The following is a 19633-nucleotide window of genomic DNA, read 5'->3' as shown; positions in this document are numbered from 1 at the left end:
ATAAAATTATATTGCATTTTTTAAATGCAATATAATTTTATATACACTTAATCTTAAAATCTTACATGACAGCATGCAGATTGAAGAATTTAAGGAGATATAGCTTATCAAAGTTGATGTAATATATCAAGTTTTTGCTAAAAAAAAGTGAAGTTAATAAGAGTTAATAATAAATTAATAAGAAATTAATAAGAGTCAAAGAGTCACAGCTAGAAGAAGCAAAAGTTGTTTCATTTGGGACTGGAAAATTTCTGAGGTGCTGTGGGAGATGATCCCAAAGCTTTCCTCATGAATCATGTCCTAAAGCCTTCTTTTAGTGAAGAAGCCTTCTTTGCTCATTATTTTCCAAGTCTTTTAACCTGCAGGCAGGCAGTGAGCTCTTCTCAACTCTGAACACCATGGAAGTCAGGGTGAGACTGCACATGCTGGAGAACCCCAGTGTCTGCTGGCACTGCTCCTTTCCCATTAACCTAGAGCACTGCTCCACTTTCAGCACTGCTTTAACAGCATCAGAAGCTGAGCAGGCTGGAGATTTTCCAGGTGAAGTTGAGTGATTTTCAGTTGAATCGAACACTCTTCCTCCTTTGTCCTCATTTGTTTTCTTTTATCTTTTCATGAGATTGTTATTAGCATTTTACCTTACAAACCATTTGGGAATAGCTTTCCTTTGTGTGAATAACCTTGTGTAAATGCAAGCAGTAATATTTTAAAGCAAACATAATTGTGGTTTTCTGCTATCTGATATTCACCATTCGTTCTCTGCTCTTCTCCTGTGTAAAAGGTTTTAGTTATCCAGCCAGGGAGAGAAGCATGACCCAGAATATATAGCTTTGAATATAGGTCCCAGCTTCATTTCACCTCAACTTAGATAATTCAACCCATTAAGCTGCTTCAGAACCCTCAGAATCCAATTAGCAACTTGGAGAGTCTCTATTGACAGTTTAAGTAGTTTTGTTAGGTAAGCTCTCCAATTAGGTATGCAGTCAGGCCTTTTCCCTTAGTACACTATTCTCAATTAGTTTTCCAGCCAAATTCTTCAGATTTAAATAAAAAATCCTAACTAAGCAGGGTAACATATCAAATACATAATGAAAATTCTAAGTGTTTTCACAAGTGGAAGCAGAAGACTGGTACAGGGAGAATTCAAAATTGCTCAGGAGCTGCTGGGATTCCAGGAGTTTGGGTTCTGTGCCTGTGGTTGCTTCTGGTTTGTTTCTTTTGACTGTGATATACAATGACAATAAATGTAAGAAAGTATTGAGTGACATTCTTGGAGAATAGGATTCATTTGGAAAGCAAATAAAATTTGGATTAAAAAAAAGTTTGGTTCAGATTTTCAGAGTGTTTCACTCCAGAAGAACTGAACTTCCCAAAAATTAAAGCTGTCCAATAGACTGAGACAAGAAAATCATAATATTGCACTCCAATATTGATTACATAAATATGACTGTGTGAAGATCTGCATGTTATCAGGTGCCACAACTCAGAGAAATCAGATATACTGAAGTTCTATATTAAGAGGAGAAGAAAAAAATTGGCAATCACAAAAGATACCCCAAACCCCCAGATTATTTTAAATTATTTAAAATTTAAGTAAACACACGTACTGGAATGCAATAGAACTAAGCATATGTCAGTAACAATCATCTTTCACATTTAGATGGTTTATTGATGTTAGTGGACGTATGCATTTGAGGAAGATGCTCCTTCAATGTTCCTTGTTATCCAACCATTCAAGGCAAGATGATGTGAAATTACTGAAATTACAGCAGGCACATTTCAGGTTGGCACAGGGAGAACAATTTGGTGCCAGCTCAACAAGCTGGACGCTGTGTGTGAATATTTTCATGGAGCCTAAGGAAATCTGGTTTTGCAGAGGAACTTCTCCACTCCCACATTGCCCACTGGTGGTCTCCAGATGGGGAAAGACTGGCCTTCCTGACCATCAATGACTCTCTGGTGCCCAACATGGTCATTCCCAGGTTCACAGGAGGTCTGTATCCAAAGGGAAAGCAGTATCCATATCCTAAGGTAAGATAAGTGGGAATGCACCCCCCACCTCCTCTTCTGTGTTCACTCATAATGTTCAGCCATGTGGAAAGAGTTTTTCCAGACAGTAACAGAGGCTGGTTTTGTTCATGATGCTTTTGAGGAAATAATATTTATTTTTTTTTCAGTAGATTATAATACCTGAAAAGAAGCTGTCGGGTGAGGGGACAGCAGAGAAACTAATTTAAGTCATTTCATCACTGATATTTGGCTTGGTAGAAACAATCCAGCACCTCAGAGAGAAGGATAAAGCATTTGAAGGACTGTCTAGGAAAAAGATCCAGCCCCAGCTGCTCTGGAGTCAGACACTCTGTGTGCAGAGCTCAGGGCAAGTTCCTTCGCAGATACAGAGATCTCAGTAGATTGTGCTGTTGTTAATAAATGTGACAGACTGGCATTGAATAAAATAAGCCACAGTAACATATTTTCATGGCCATCAAAAAGAGAAAAAAATTTAGAACTGTCAGTGTTTTAGAAGATTTAGAGAAGATTTTTTTAGATTTGTTTTGGAAAGTGAAAGAACAGCCCCCACAGGGATAATGCCTGAAATAATTTCTCATTTCCTGGGGATTTTCTGGTGAGGTGCCTCCAGATCTGCTGTTTTGATCTTCCAGCTGATCAGTTTCTTCAGCCCTTGCACAAAGTGTCTGGGTTCCTTTCTGACAGGTCCACCTATATGGTACTCATCTGGCATTTCAGGGGAAGTTTATTGGGAGCTTTAGAAAATATTCCTGTTACCTTGCTATTCTTCTACTGCTTTTTGGTGAGGAATGTTTATTCTTGATGGCTGAACAGTTAGACTGTACCAGGTACTATGAAACAATAATATACATTATATAAATAGAATATGTTTGTGTGCTGAAATAATACTCTGAAATAATGAAACAACAGAAATTTTAGGGATAGTTTATATTACTTGCATTGGCAAAATGCCTCGAGTGACAGAGCAAAGAATAAAATAAGGAATATTTTTAAATCAGCTTTGTAAATGAGCAAGGAATAATATTATTTCATTAGCAATTCAGCATAAAAGTGATACACAATACTACTTCAGTAATCTCATTAATGAAGAAACATTATCTTTATTTAATGTCTCCATTTAATACAAATTTAGTTCCTCGTTAAACATCATTAATTGGTAATGAAGCTGGTGGTGTAGCAACAGAGATTACAAAAAAGATTTGGCCTTTATTATAGAGTGCAACCATCAGAGAAAATTATAACTAGGATTAAAAAATAAAATGAAACACACGTGTTTTTGTGAGCACTGGAACATGCTTAACTATGTCTGTGTACATGTCGTACACATAGACTGTATTCTTTAAAAAAAAGTTTTTAAACCTTTTTTTTTTTCCTAGCAGTGTTATAAACACACAAATGCCACTCTCTTGTCCTCCATAGCACTCAGAAATGAGTGGATGCAGCATTTGGACTTTATTTGGAGATAAGCCCAAACAGGAATTTTTAACAGGAATTTGGGGGGTGTATTTCAGCCTGTGAAGAGCCAAGTATACAGCTTTGTCATATACAATAGTAAATCTGTAGAATCAGTGATTTTTACCTTTTCCTTCCAGTATTAAACGGCTCAGCCCCATTGAGGAACACACGTCATGCTTTGTGTCCCAAGGGTGTTATATAGTGTAATTCCTGTGACATGAAACTGAAACTTGGGCATAGCATAGGGCAGGGATGTGGGACCAGTAGCACCTCCTTGCAACCCTCCAGAGCCTCTCTTCTTCATCTCAGGAACATCCCTTAGCAACAAGCCATGTTACAGGAGAAGGATGTTTCCCACCTCCCTGTAGACCCTCAAGATTTACCAGACTCTTCCCAGTGGGTATCTATCAAACTGCCATGTTATTCCTCCTTAGCCACAAGAAGCATTTTGTTTCCCTGGGAGCTGGCCTGCCAAAGCAGCTGGCTCCTGGTGCAGCCCAGAAATTGGGATTTTAGCTCAGCAACCAAGGGAAGGAAGACCAAGGGAAAATGGTAAAGAAAAAGTGAGGTGAGAGAGGAGGAATGCTATCCAAGACTGAGGTAGTGCAGCTTTTCAGAAGAAGGAACAACAGCATCTGAAAAGGGCTTAGCTGGAGGCTGCCTTTACCTGTAGATTTAGGAACTGGCTCTGTTTTGGTAGCTGACTGCACTGAAGTGGGCAAAGCCTCTTCTAGTGCTGGTCACTTGCTCTGCACAGGAAGGTGTTCCATCAGTAAAGGGTGGTGAAAGAATCACTCAATACTTCATATCTTTATCTGTGTGATTCATATGGCTATGAAATTAATTTTTCAGATTTAAGATACTTGAGCTTTAATAACTTTTCATTATTATAAAGATACTGAATTATTTTAACAACTGAGTCTCTTTAGCTGTCACTTATTCAGTGCCTCTAAGTCTCCTATTTCTTTTTTTCTTTTCCAAAGGCAGGTCAAACAAACCCCACAGTAAAGCTCTTTGTAGTTAATCTTTATGGACCAGCACATACCCTGGAACTGATGCCACCTGACAGCTTTAAGTCAAGGTATATAATTTCATGGTGAAATGTTTTATGGTAATTGTTCCCAAAACAATCAGGATGTTAACAGTGGCCACTTATTCACAACTGGTACAAACAATCTTAGGCTGGTGTAGCTCTCTTCTACATAAATTGAAGTACTCTAATTTATTGCAGGAATAATTTAATAGTGAATTATGCCTTGCAATTATTAGTGTCAACTGGAATGCTTACTGATTGTAACTTTTGTGTTAGTAAGAGAAATTATTTTGAATGAGTTGAGGATTTTGAAGTATTTTCTGTCTATTGATGGGCCACTACTGAAAAACATAATAAAATCTGCTGCTGCTTGCTAACCCTTCATTAATTTAAACAGTGCTGTAAGATCTGAAAGAGATTTTTTGCCATCAAGATCAGCATCTTCACTCTCCTTAATGACATTAAAGTTGAACTTTAAGTGTCAGAAGGAGCAAAGAAGCTAAACAAAAAAGCATTGTGTAAGAAAAGATCCCCAAGATAAAGATAATCTTGAAAATGTTGTTCAGATGTTATGGTTTCACTTCAGGGTTTTCAGATTCATTCTGCCTCCTCAGCAGATGGAAAGTAATAGTAGACTCAAATATAAATGTTAGTATCTTAAAACTTTCTTTGTCTTCTTGAAACTGAAGCCAAATCTCTGGAGCATCTTTGCCAGTTCTTGATAAAGATATTGTTTTTGTTCATTTGATGAAAATTCTGGCTTGCTAGTGCATGAAAATGAGTAAATCTATTTAATCTAGGGAAAAAAGTTATTTTCTTCTTCATTTTAACTATTAAGGTATAATTTTCATGCAGTAAAACTTAGAAATATTGTATATTTCTTATCTATTTTTACTGTAAATTGTGAATTTGACTCAGGATTTTAGTAACAGTCTTCACACTGGTCATCAACCCATATATGAATATATATGGAGATATGAACAATGTGCTTTAAACAGGCTTTTCCAGAGTGAAAATCTTTGAAGTTTGCAATGATTGGGAGTTTTTGGGGTTTTTTTCCTAAAGTATAGCTTTTATTAGTAAAAGTAGCAGCTACCTTTAGAAGTTATTTTATTTCATTGTGTTTCTAACCCTTTCATTATGGAGTTATTAGTAAATAGGTCATGGGAGTATTTCAGAATTAAATTGAATGGCTCATTATTACATATAGTTTTAAGGTCAGAAACATTTTTAGAAATAGTTATAGGTTATTTATTAAACTATTTTTAGAAGTAGTTATACAGGTCATAGCCATCTGCTGTTATGAAGAGATTCACTCCTGTACAGAGAAACCACAGAAATGGGAAGGGAGGGACAAAGGGAAGGGGAAAGAGGTTCTGTTAGTTAACCACAAAAAGTAACATTCAGATTCTCAACTTTTCCCAAATTGTGTCTGGTTTAGGACCTTTGAAGACATAAAACTGTTTCCCTGATATTTTTAGGCATCTGGGAACTTGATGTAAGATTGAATAAATTCAATTAAAAACTCAATGAATAAATTCAATGAAAAATTCATTTTCTTCTTTTAGAGATCCTGTAAAGGTGCTTGGTAATATTTCCCTAGTCCTGTTCAGGCTATTCTGATATAAAGATAAGATAACACTTGTAAATTTTACTCCTGAAAGTTTCATTCTGCAGAAAAATTTACCACCTGCTATGCACTGTTAATGTCACAAAAAGACTGACAATCTCCCTTCAGATACATGGTTGTATTTCATGCAATTACTCTTTCCCCCTTGGTGCTTCCATTTCATGTGTACAGTTATGTTTTCTTCAGTGAAAAACATCTTTAAGATTTTACTTCAGTCCTTTCTCCAGAATGCAATTAGTTTTTCCTCTTGGAAGTGGGGTTATGAGGAAGCTGGAGGTGTGTACAATAGAGCCTGAGAAGCTTGGGGACACAAACTGATTGCTCTCCTGCTTGTGTCACCTGCTGTCATGGTAGATCTTGTTTTACTTGATCATACATTTTTTGCCTTTCAGTAAGATTAAACATCTGTTAAAGCAAAAATAAGAAAAAAGTTAAATATTAGACTCAGAACACACTTCAAGCCCCCATTTCTATTTATCATTCTGGTATCCAGATGTGAAAATACCTGTTTTACTAGACCTAATGTATGAAAGCCAAGGGAATCTGCATGTTGGGCTGCTCAGGTGTGTTCTGCAAACCCAGCACCAGGCTGGGTGAGGCTGCAGTGCTCTCCTGTCTCCTGCCTCTCCTGTGTGCAGCTTTGCTGCTGGTGCTGCTCAGAATCTCTGATCTAGCAAGGAGCCTTTTGAATGCATAATTAAAAGCCTGTTGTCAAAGAGTAATGAGATCCCTATCAGTAATAGATTAAAAGCCTAATTATATTCAAGCTAAGCCCCTTGTTTTAAAGGGGGGGGTCTGAGATTTTCCAGACAAGCTGACTCCACTGTTGCACATAACTCAGCTGGGCTGTGAGAGCTGCCAGCAGGGGAGAAGGGAAGGAAATAGCTGGGCAGGGATGACAGAGTGCAACAGGCTTCTCTTAACATCCCCAGCCTGACAGCCTAGCAGCATCTTGGGAGGAGGGAGGCAAATCCTCCATAGCACCAGCCCAAGGGAAGCCCATGTGCTCAGCCAGGGCTGTTGAGGGACAGACCATTTGGCTGATGCTGTGAGCTGTTTGTTAAAACAGAAACAGGAACATACTGATAGTGAAGGGACCTCCCTTTTATCCAAAAGTCCTGGTATAAAATACTCGTTATTTTATAATTTTGAAGTGGGCTCTAGCTGAACTCTAATATTATAAAACTTCTTTTTTTTCTTTGGCAGTAGGACTGGATGATTTTGCAAAAATGTGTGTCATCTGAAGTTATTTGTGGTAGGAAAATACTGGCTTCTGTTGGAATTCAGTGCTTGTGTCTAAGCTGGCTGGAAAGTACACAGTTCATGTGTATTTGCAAGCATATGTCTCACAGTTGGTAAAGTTTGTGTATATATGCAAAAAATTTCCCAGGGGAACATCACACTGAAGGACTGAGCCACCCCACTTGTAGGAACACAGATGCTGGACGTTTGGGGTTATTTTCTTGATCCTTTAGTACTGGCAGTATCAGGCAGTACAAATTCAGCATTTGAATGAATGGTATACATGGGGTTTTTTTCCTGAAGTCTAATCTGAAATATCAATGATCTGAACATTGTGTTTTCAAATGTTTTGCTTAGGGAATATTATATCACCATGGTGAAATGGATAAGCAACACCAAGGCTGTGGTGAGATGGTTAAACAGAGCTCAGAATATCTCCATCCTTACAGTTTGTGAAACCACAACTGGAGCTTGTACCAGGGTAAGTTGTTTGGTTTTTGTGTTTTGTTTTTTTTTTTTTTTTCCCAAGGTCTCTTTTCAAGGTTTCTTCTGCGTTTTGTTTTCATATTCAGAAAAAGATATTTGGAAATCAGTTTGCAGATGCAGTAGTTGCAAGCTGAATATAATTAGTCAACAGGGAGGAAATGGATGTGAGAAAATTCCAAATGTGGTGAAATGAGTTCATGCAGTTAGCAACTTTGAGTGACATTTTCAGAATTACTAAGCTTTGTTCATTCATTAGCTTCATTGGAAGCTGCAGTTGCTGAACATCATGTACTTGGGATATAGCTAGAGCAGTGACAAGCTTGTCCTCTGACAGATATTTTCAGCTGACTGGTTTCTCCTCTCTCCCCCCACAGAGTTTCATTTTAGATTTTTCTGTCTCTCACAGCTTCCATACACTTAAGGAAAAAGTGTAAAATTCTTATAACTCCTTCAAATTTGATCACAGAATTAAATAGCTTTAGAAAAAAGGAATTGAAAGGCAACAGGGATATTTCATTTTTGAATGTAAACCAAACTGAAATATATTTTTCTCTTTGAATCCAGACACATTCCACCCCTGGACCCAGACTTTGACTTCTGACACTCCTGCATTACATCTCCCCATTTTCTCAGTCAATCTTGCATCTTGAATGCATTTGGCTGCTTTCCCATTCTGAGTCACAATCTCTTCCCAGAACCAGCTAAAAGTATAAATATTTTCTGTCATTGCTGATATCAGTACCAACAGATGCTCCAAAGGAGAGGGTATAATTTGGCAGTTTAAATGGTTATGAGTGATTAATGTTGGCCTCTGAGTCAAAAGACTCCCATCAGTGTCTGCTGCTGAAGTCAGTCATATTGATGTGTCAGAGATTATTTCCAAGCTCAGCTTCTTCTTTTGCTGCCTACTCACTCAAAAACTATGAATGAAACCCCAAAATACAGATTAAGATTGTGACCATGGAGATTTGGTTCCTGTGAGCCTTTTGTCTTTTTATTAAGAAAGTTGGTCCTGAACCACTACAGCTGCTTCTGAGAGGGAAACCTTTATGTGCTCGAAGGTCAATTGGATTTGTTGGAAGTAGGTACCCAGGGAGCTGTAATCCAGGACATAATGTAAGAGAGAGAGACTGAGAAGTTCCACTCCAGAATACTTAGAGTGCAGCAAAGGACATTTTTAGTGGGCTGAAGAAGGATAGTGATGCACTCTCACTGTTGTGAGCCCAGCCAAGGCCTGGCTCCTCCTGGAGGGTTCCTACCCTGCACCCTCTGGGATAAGGTGATGCTCTTGAAAGCATCAATGGATGAGGAAAGGCTAAATATTGTGAGAATTTAACATTTTATCACACCATTTGATTTCAGGTGGAAACCTTTTTTTCTCTCTAGGATGTTGCACATGTCCTCAGTTTCAAAAAGGAATGTATAAAACCAACTGCTGCAGTAGCTACAGATTTTCATTTTTCAGGCCATATATGTACAGATTCTTCTATAGCTAATAAATTTTCATTACTTCACTGTGACTATGACAATTTGCAGCAGTTGATGTATATTATATATTTTTTCCAACAGTGTGTGCATGATATTTGGTTGTTTTATTGTTGTTTTTTTTTTTCAAATGGCATCATGTGAAATGAGTATGAACAATAAAACTCAATAATTTGTTTTTATTTTTTTCCCTCATCACTAATGCCACACTACAACCCATTAAAGCACAGGATTGTGATTTGAAAAGGTCTCACAATTTGAGCTTGATTCTGGCTGTTTGCCCAGTGTTGATGAAGGACCTAAAATATCCAGTTGTCAGATGATGCCTAGAGGTAAAAAACAAATAGAGCTGCCTATGAAAAGCTTCTTGATAGCTAATCAGAAAGGACTGAAATGGGATTCTTAGTTTCCCCTGTGATGTTCTACCAAAAACTCTGAACAAAGCCGCTGACTTTGTAATTAAATTATCATTTGTTTCAATGCAAGTGCCAGCAAAGAGATGAGGAGATTGTAACACAGTAGAAAAAAACCCCATTAAATAGCTAGAGGCCTCTTGCTGAATATGGGAAATATTTTTTATCTAGAGCTATTCCATAAAAGCAATTTTTCCTATTTTTTTTTCTTTTAGAAATATGAAATGCAGTCAGATCTGTGGCTTCCTAAACAGGTACAGTAGAAATGCTATTTCTGGGTGCATAATGCATAACTGCTTCATTGTCATTTTTATTTAACTGTGTGTTATTTTATATGCTAATAAAATCCTGAGGCACCTCTGAGGGTTTTGGAGGCAGTATTCCCTTCAGTTTCTGGTCTGTCTGGATTCAGTTCAGTAAGCATTTAGATGAGCAGCTGATTAACTACCCAAGCCTGGGATGGTGGAAGACAGACCAGATGAATCTCATTCCTTGCATGTCCTACTTACCGTGATTTGTTCCTGATTTAAAAATTATCTCACCAAATTAAAGCAGAGGTTCAAAGATTAGAGGTCATATGGGCTATAATTGGAATGAGAAAGTAAAATATTTCTAAATTCATACCCAGAACAATATGTTTAACTAATATGTCAGCCAATTATTCCACTTTCATAGCTTCAGAAGAACTGTCCAATAACTGGATGAAACACATTCCATTTAAACTACATTTCAGGCTTCATTTTGCAATGTGCAAATGAGAAATCATTTTAACAAAAAACCCCTATGCTTTTATAGCAAGCCATTTCCTTTAATACTTCTGTGCAAAGCTAGACAGGGAGAGATGGTATCACATCAGGCTACAGTTTGTGGTAAAACCCTGATTCAGAATATCACTTCAATGTGCTTATTTTTTCCATACAACTTTATCAAAAGCAGTGGGTGTTAAACATGTACTCAGTGAGTCCAAACCATCGAAACTTTTGTTCTTCTCCTCAGCAGTAGGAGTTGTCTCTGTCATTATTTGTATGTCTGTAAAGGACACTGTCCTGGAAAGTGTCCCTGGATTAGGAATGAGAGTACCAGAGGTAATTACCAGAGATTATTGTCAGGGAGAGATCTACAAGGGCTTTAACCCAGCCTTTAGGACAGGATTGCACATGGTATGAACCATATTCAGCTTTAGCCACCACTTTCTTCTTAAACTTAGCAGAATATACTTAAAATCTAAGAATGTTTTCTCCAACTGACTTCTGAGCACAGCAAAACCACGTAGACAAAAAAATGGAGGCTGATCTTTTGTTAAGAAGTGTAATGAGGAGTGTGCCAGACTAAAACTGCCACCAATAATACATTATTACACTTCCAGAATGAGGAACCTGTTTTCTCCAAGGATGGCAGTAAGTTCTTCATGACTGTGCCAGTGAAGCAGGGTGGCCGTGGCGAGTTCCACCACATAGCCATGTTCATTGTGCAGGTAAGGCTCTGGTCAGGCTGCTTGTGATATCCTGCTGCTTATCTGGGGCTTTTATTGTGGCCTAGGCACAGGCCTGAACTTCAGTTTAACCAGAACACTTCTGTCATGGTCATTTGTCCTGTCCAGCTTGTTTCTCAGTGCAGTGGGATGTATTTATAACTTCTTCCAGAATAAACACTAATTTTACCTTCTCTAAATACACTATACATGCATGGTTTTAAATAACAAATAATTTTAAATGTCTATTCAGAATCTGCTCTTACAGAACAGTAAAGGGAGGCAACACCCAAACTTAAAACTTTTGTGAAAGTTAGGACTCTTTTATTACCCTTTGCAACATTTTTCAGCAGCTTCCATTTCCCAGGGTCATTACTTTTTCCAAAGAAGAACCTGAAAGAAGATAAAATTGCAGTGTGACTTTGAAGGTCACCAGTATGAAGTTGTGATGAACTAATAAAGGAAATTATGCCCTGGAACAGAACACTCCAAGGCATCTATTTAAATCATCAGAGCATTAATCCAGGTGCTTTAACAGAGCCATATGACATAGGAAGGATTACCAAGGTAGCCAAACATCAAAATAACAGATTTGTGCCAGGCAGCTCTTGTTATCTGCCTTTATGACAGTGTTCTGGTATGAGCGTTATTAAGTCTGAAATATGTTCACAGTGCACTGCAGACAGAACAAGAACAAAAGAACTCTAATGACAGTTTAACCTGAAGAAACAAGAACAAAAATACTCATTCACTAGAGTAAATACATCAGGAAAGAGTCAGTGAAGATAAAAGGGATCACAGGCATGTCAAATTCTATTTCCTAAAGAAAACAGTAACTCAGATGACAGACTGGTAAAAGTGTATATTATTGATATAATAACCACATAAAAATTCACACCTGAGCAAAACCATTTAGTCAGTTGTGGTGGGCCTAGCACTGGCCAAATGCCAGTGCACCCACTAGAATATACTTACTCATTTCCAGCTGTGAGATAGGATTAGGAGAAAGGCAAAGCAGGCTCAGAACTTTATTAACAGTAACTAAAAGAAAGCAGGGCTGGCCTTATTACCTGTTGCCAGGCTGGAAGGAAATGAGAGAATTCCCCGGGTTTGTGTGTTTTAAATTGTGAATCTCACAGAGGTGAATCTAGTTTTTAATTGGCTTATTAACATGCTTATTCTCAAAGGTAGCCAGCAACTGGTTTTGCTAGGCACAGAGGAAGCTCTCAGCACCTCCTCGCAGAAAAAATCACTTCTGTGGGTGGCTCCAATGCAAAACCAGCACATCAATCAAGCCTTATTTTGATATCTTTCACAGTGTGAATAACTAGCTTTAAAATACATGAAATAATCATGATTTAGATGTGAAAGTTCACTTGCAACATTCCCAACATTCCATTGTTACAGATACAATCAAGTTTGCCTTAACCTTGTAGGCTCTGACATTTATTGCTACTAAAAAGTCCGGGAAACTTGATTGTAATTCAGGAAAATGTTTAAGCAAAGATCAAGCCCACTCCTATTCAGTAAGATAATACATGCCTACTTTTAAACACCTTTTAATTCTGGCAGAATAATGTTTAAAGTCAAGCTTACATTTCAGAATTTAGTATTCTGTCCCTTTTAGGCAGAATTAGAGCCCTGGGTACTGCACAGCTCCAAAACTAGAAAATACTTCTATTTTGCCTGCCATCAGCATGAATAAACAAATCTGAATGGTATCACCAATGACAAATTTGGCTTTAAGCATGTAGCTGCTCCTGAGAAAAAGGAAATGTGAAATCCCATGTGATATCAGCCATTATTCATCGGTAAGCAACATTCTGTGTGGTAATGGGGCTGATACAGAGCAGTAAAGGGCAGGAAATATGTTTATATGATGTGTTTTACACACTGCATTAATCTGATTGTCCATTATTTCTAAAGCAAACATAGAGGCATAAAAGGTATATTAAGCGTTGCACATAAAGCCCTTGGTCACATTAGATGTTTGTCACACCTTGTGAGAGCCACAGCAGCACAGCAGGTGCCCTGCAGAATTTAAAGCAGTCAGCAGATCACCAGTACCCAGATGGTCCCAGCATTTCCAGGATGGAAAAGGGTAACTCTGGAGTTTGGCACTGGGATTCTCATTCCTTCTCTGGTGCCACTCAGTAGAGGCATCAGCCCAGTGACAGAAATCAGCTTTCATGTGCAGGAAAGTTAAAACAGAAGCAATGTGGACTTGCAGGGATAAAGGAGGAAATTTTAATGGCTTGCTTTGATTTAATCACTGAGGCTGATTTCTCAATCATACAACAAATTCTGGTGTTTTTCAGGCTGCATTTCTTTGACTGCACTTCAGAAAAGCATGTGTCAATCACACAAAGCATGTTAGCAGAGACACCTAATTAAATCTTTATGCAGGGAGAAGTTACTGTCTGAAAGGTTACTGTCTCTCATAGATTATTTACTGTATGAATGGAGAGGGCTGGATGTGTGGTTTATTGTTTTCAAATGCTTTTAGTAACTTATGAAATATTTAAAAGAAACTAATCTCAAAATGGTATTGAATCATGTCTTATGTATCTAGACATTTCTTTCATGGAGCTTTGCAGCTCTAGAAAATCTCTTTTTTTTCCAGCCACAAAATAAGAATTATAAAATAACTTTAATGGATCAAGGGGATAACTTTCTTCAAGCTTCATAAATTATGTATTATGGCTGTAACCTTGAAAAATAACCATGTTTATTAACGCTTGGCTAAGCTTTTTATTGCTCTTTCTTGTTAGATTCTGTGATCTTAATATTTAAATATCTATTTCAGTAGTTGCAGCTTCTCTCTCTCTAAAGAAGAAATAGTCACTTAGAATAAATCACTGATATGTATTTTAATCATTCCTGGAGACAGCACTGACTATCAGAACCTTCCTGAACAGGGAGCCCTCATCATAAACAGATGTACAGCACCTAGCACAATATCCTGATTTCATTTGGTTGTTGCAAGGCTTGACATAGAGTTGCTATGTCATTCTTTCCTCATGGATCTGCTAGGAAACAGATCAGTTCCAAGGGACTTGGTTCTGCCTTGCCAGCTCCCAAAGTCTCATAGGGTATCTTTGTGCATTTGCTTCTTTTTAGTTATTGCTGCTGTTGATGTGGGGCTCAGGGCACAGGTCAGAAGTACATGGATTAAAAAAAAAAAAGGCCAAGTTTTTTGCCTTTATGACTTTTTGTAGGCCTTGTAACCACTGAATATCACCTCTGAGACATCTCTTTTCTTTATGAACTTTGTCTTGAATTTGAAAACTAAGAACATGTATATCCAGGCCAAGCATAATAACCCTAATATAGAAAAATCCACAAAAAGGATGTCCAAGCTGTGAGGGTTTAAGTTTTAATCTTCAATAACCTGAGCCACAATTTTACCTTTTGCACTAGGACACACCCTCAGTTAAGCTTCTCACTTAGGTTTTTTTTTATTTTAACTTGTGTCTGATGAAGAGTCTGCTGCAACTTCCTACCAAAGAGTTGGTTTTACCTGCATTGCTTCCTGACTTCTATTGTTTGTTGACATGGGGGCAACTGAAAGAAAAATTGTGCTGAAAACAAAGATTATTTCAATGACTTTAAAAGGCTTATAGATGGGAGGGAAAGGATAAGTGAAGTTCAGGCCTCTCAAAATATTTATTAGGTTTGTGGTTTAAAGATGTTATGTTGCATATTAAAGTTTAAAAAGCTATAATCAGTAATGACATGTGCAGGCAATCCTGCCAGGCAAAGAAGAATGTAGCAAGGTGAAAGTTAATGTTTTCCATCTCTCAACAGGCTAAAAGTGAACAAATCAGTGTGAGACACCTGACTTCAGGGAATTGGGAGGTTATCAAAATCCTGGCATATGATGAAAACACTCAAAAGATGTAAGCACTGTTCCCTTTTTTTATAAAAATATTCAAGTTATTAAAGTAGAATCCATTAAACTCAAAATTAAACAGCTATATTTCTTTCATTTTGGAGCATTACCATAACTTTGACACACCTGAGTACATAAGGTGCAGTTTTAAGGAAATTCATCTGCTATTCTTTTCCTAAATGCCTTTTTATGCAGAGGGAAAGAATCACACTGTGATATCACTTGACTCTGTATTTTTCAGAATAGAAGGAATCAACACACAGTGCAGCAGTAATAACATTTTGGAAACTTCTTTCCTGGAATCCAGATAGGAAGTCATAATATATTTTTAGTACTTGATAAAACATCACACCTTTACTGCATGAGGTCTCAGAGTTTTGGGAATCTGATCCAACTTCATAAATTCAAATTATTTGTAGAGATTATCAGAGCTCCTGATTCTCACCCACAGAGAACTCTTTCCACAGCCCATCTTAGTGAGAGAGTGGAAGGAATTGCAATGCATATTTGGTGCTTTTGGAGAGGAGTTTAGAAATAACACAAAATGTCTGAAGGCTTCACCTGACTTCAGTGGATCTTGTTTAATTTTCACTTTTATCTGTCCATGGCAAAAAATACACAAGCATATCTAATTCTCATTTGCTTTAAAATAAATGCTATTTCAACAAGAATTTTTTTGAGGCTGCAAGAAGTCCCATCTTTTCCACTGGTACTGGAGAAAACCTTTTTTTTTGCAAGTCTTTCTATGGGCTTTGAAAATATATCTGTAGAGAATTTCCTGGTGCTTCTGCAAGGCCCAGGGGTAGAAATGAGGTCTGGATGCAGTCAGGCTGCAGAGAGGTGGCAGATGTCACAAGGGCTGTCTCAGCCACTTGAGGGACTGCCTTGCCCTCCTTCTGCCTGTCCAGCAGAAACTTTGTGGGGATCTCATCAGGGAAACACCAAGGGCTTGTCTTGGGGTTCTTGCAGAGTCTCTTTCCACCTATGCAAAGCAGATAGAAGAAAAAGTTGGTTTACAGCTCAGAGAGGCTTTCAGCTCTCATAAGACTTATTGTAATATGTGACATAATTTGATTGTGACCTTTATCTGCTATTTGGGTTTATATTGCAAACTCTTGGAGTGAAGCAGAAACTTTCTCTTCTGTATTTTTAATATGCAGAGAGGTGTCCTGGTTGCTACTGGAACTCCTGGGCATCACAGGAATTAAAATCATGAAATCCTGTTTTCATCATGGTTTTAACAGGAAATTGTATAGCTGCTGAAATAACTAATCTGTATATTGGATCTAAGTTTAATTTTGAACTTGGGTTAATATATAAGTACTTGATATTCATGGATATTTTGTGAATATTTTGTTGTGAACTTTTAATTTTTAAAAATGTTACTTACAGTGTTTTTCACTTCTCTAAACACTACCCAAATTAGATATTTTTACGAAACTGAGTTTTAACTTTTTTCCTCTTTTGGACACAGTTATTTCTTAAGCACTGAAGAGTCCCCAAGAGGAAGACAGCTGCACAGGTAAGAGCTACATGGGGCTGTGTTATCAGCTTCTTCATCCCAAGCCATAAGTGCTATGGTGCTTGGGTCATCATTTACATTGTGTAAAAATTAGTATGCTTGAGCTGTAACAAAGAAACTGCCACAGCTTTTCAAAATTAAAATTCCCATTTTCTAAAAAGTAGAAAAGTTTCTAACAAAAAATGTTCTTACCATAGATCTTCACTAGTCCTTTATAATCATCTAAAAAGTTAAACCTAAATACAAGCATTTAATATGACTGTGTTTTACTAAATAAAAATATTTATAGGGTTTAATCATGTAATTTAAAGTGTGGGGGAAAATCACCTTATTTTCAGTCCTTAAACCTGAGGCTAGTGAGGTTTTCATGGTTTCCTACTAATGCTGTGAGTTATTGCAGTGCCAGTGGTGCTTTGGGCAGCTTTTGGATCCTGTCTACATAGCCAAGGTTACTTTGCTGTACTTTATTCCAATGTAAAATGCTTCTGATCATTTTCTTCCCCCAGTGTATCAACAGTGGGGTCTCTGAACCGTCAGTGTCTCTCGTGTCACTTCCTGAAGGAGCAGTGCACCTACTTCAGTGCCAAGTTCAGCCCCATGAACAGGCATTTTCTCCTGCACTGTAAAGGTGAGGCAAATGTACAGGGTGCAGTGCTGCTTGCTGCTGAATTAATGCATTCCTTGAGAAGGGCATTAGGCTGGACTCTAACATTGAGGTCAGCAGTGGATTACTCAAAGCTCTGTACAGAGCCTATTCTAAGACTGCAAGTAAAGATGTTCTGTGAAATGATTAAAGATGTTCTCTAAATTATGAGTGATGTCAGAACACTGTTCCAATCCTTACCCCTCTGTCCAAGTAAAGGACATCAACTTACATTCACCCTAAACAGAAATCCTTCACCAAAACATTTGGAATTTTGGTGATGGTACTGTGGTTTGTAACAGTTTATTATTTCATATATTGGGATTGACCTTGTGTGACTATACCTAGCTAAAAAATGAGAGCCTGTGTTCTCTAGCAGTGTTTGTACACATGTATGTGCAATGTATCTATACACTCCCATAATTATGTGTATGGGTGTATCTACCAAAAACCAGCTGTGGTTTAATCCCCAGAAACAGATCCTCTATATCAGAAGTTGTAATAAATAACTCACAGTGTTTTACTGTTAGCTGCATTCCAGTAGCACTAAATGGCACCAGTTGGCTTCAGAATTTCTGTATAAACAAAAAGAATTAAAACTTTCCCAGAGAAAGTTATAACCTACACATAGGAAGTAAACATTGATATATAAGTGATAAAAAAAGGTTCAGAAATGCATGATTCAATGCATAATAAAGTACATAGTTAGACTTGTTGTCCTTGAAACTTGAAAAATTTTACAGACACTATCCCCCCAGCATTTTTTAATAGCTAGGATCAGAGTGCAAAGAGCAGATGACAATTCATCTGAAATACATATGAATAGCTCATTTTATAGTCATGCTTTTTCTCTATTTCTTTTACAACTCTACTATTTTTTTCCCCACACAAAAATAAAATACCGGCAGACTTGAGCATTGAATGTATCCAAACAAGGAAACTATGAATATATATTGGCTAAAATAAGGGATTTGTTTTCGGTTTTGTTGTTTTGGGTTGTTTTTTTATGGAAATGCACCTAAAGTACAGCTGATTAAAAGAAGAATGTACAGACTGTATGGTTTTAGATGGTTAAATCTGCAGCAGAAGTGATGGAGCTAATCTTGAGGTCCTTCTCTGAGTAATGAGCTCCTCATGCTTTAGGCAGAGTTTTCCCTTGTGCTTGACATAATCCCTATAGGGTAAATCTCAGATTCTTGCAGGAGAGAGGGTTGATAATTGGGAAGAGATTTTTGCCCTGAATCAGCAATGTGCTGGGGTCCAAAAGCATCTTGTTACTATTTTAGCAAAATTTATCCAGCCTGTAATTTATAATGTGCTTCTGTGATATAAAAATGTAGATGCCAGTAGAAGGTTGTGCATGTGATTACTCACAAGCTCACAACTTTCAGTGACTTTGGCAGTTCTCTGTTTGAGCTGGAAAGACTGTAGATCATCCTCCCAGGATTGAACCTGCACTCCACTGGGCTGCAGTAGACTACCCTGAGCTGTAGATGTTGGGCAGGGATGCTAAACCACTGTCATTAATTTTTCCTGCCTCTAACATTAATGTAGAGTTAATGCTGGCTGGGAGTTGTTCAGGGTCTTCTCCTGTGTTTCCTCAGGGCCTGGCAGGTGCAGCAGCAGCGTGGCCCCAGTGGAGTGCCAGGGCCCTGGGCTGGGCATTTGGCAGTGTCAACACTGGTGGCAAGGTCACCACAGAACTGGCATCAAAACTCTCCTGCTTGTGGGAGTTTGAGCAAACTGCTTTGAGGAGACAAATGGCACATCTGCTGTGTGCATACACACTCATTTTCCCACAGCAAAAAGCCTTCACCCAATTGTTACAAAAGCAATTTGCCCAGAAAAACCCTTGGGGGACTCTGGACTGGTTCTATCTGTATAAGTTGCAATTCTTCAACCTCCTGTTCACCCACAAGCACCTTTATTAGGATTGTTTCTCCTTCTTAGTTTCCCTCAGCCAGGAGATCTCTCTCATTTTACCAACTCCATCCATCTCCAGATACTCTCCTGAGTGAGGAGTCATTTCTTGCCTGGTCGGTGAAGGACTGAATCCTCAGCCTCTCAGTTTTGGCAAGCACATCCTTTGCACTTATTTTCCACACTGCTTGGGGATTTTTCCTTTGGCACTTCACAAACACTAGCAAGATATTTTTCTCTCCACTCAAATAAGATAGTTTAGAAAGGGAGTAATTGTTTCTCCCCTTTTATACAGTAGGAAAGAAGCTGTGGGTTTGGGCTTAGTGATAGGAGGTCAATGGGAAATCCAAGTGTTGTGCTTTGTTCTGATGCACTGTAACACAATGCCTCTGACACAAATTTGTCCCTTT

General features: G+C 38.0%; 1 protein-coding gene across 2 annotated transcripts in view; it reads left to right on the top strand.

Annotated features, from left to right (window-relative positions):
- DPP10 (dipeptidyl peptidase like 10) overlaps window positions 1–19633 on the top strand; it is a 437773-nt gene that overhangs the window by 396442 nt on the left and 21698 nt on the right. For both annotated transcript variants that reach the window (XM_071435373.1, XM_071435372.1), the window contains exons 9-16: window positions 1877–2031; window positions 4470–4567; window positions 7749–7872; window positions 9991–10029; window positions 11142–11249; window positions 15054–15145; window positions 16613–16660; window positions 17167–17288. In XM_071435373.1, the coding sequence (XP_071291474.1) occupies window positions 1877–2031; window positions 4470–4567; window positions 7749–7872; window positions 9991–10029; window positions 11142–11249; window positions 15054–15145; window positions 16613–16660; window positions 17167–17288 (786 nt within the window). The remainder of the gene's footprint in view (window positions 1–1876; window positions 2032–4469; window positions 4568–7748; window positions 7873–9990; window positions 10030–11141; window positions 11250–15053; window positions 15146–16612; window positions 16661–17166; window positions 17289–19633) is intronic.

The sequence above is a fragment of the Agelaius tricolor genome, unplaced genomic scaffold, assembly GCF_023055355.1.
Source record: "Agelaius tricolor isolate 1412-34295 unplaced genomic scaffold, bAgeTri1.0.p SCAF_10, whole genome shotgun sequence".
Taxonomy (NCBI): Eukaryota; Metazoa; Chordata; class Aves; order Passeriformes; family Icteridae; genus Agelaius; species Agelaius tricolor.
This window is presented reverse-complemented; position numbering and strand designations above follow the sequence as displayed.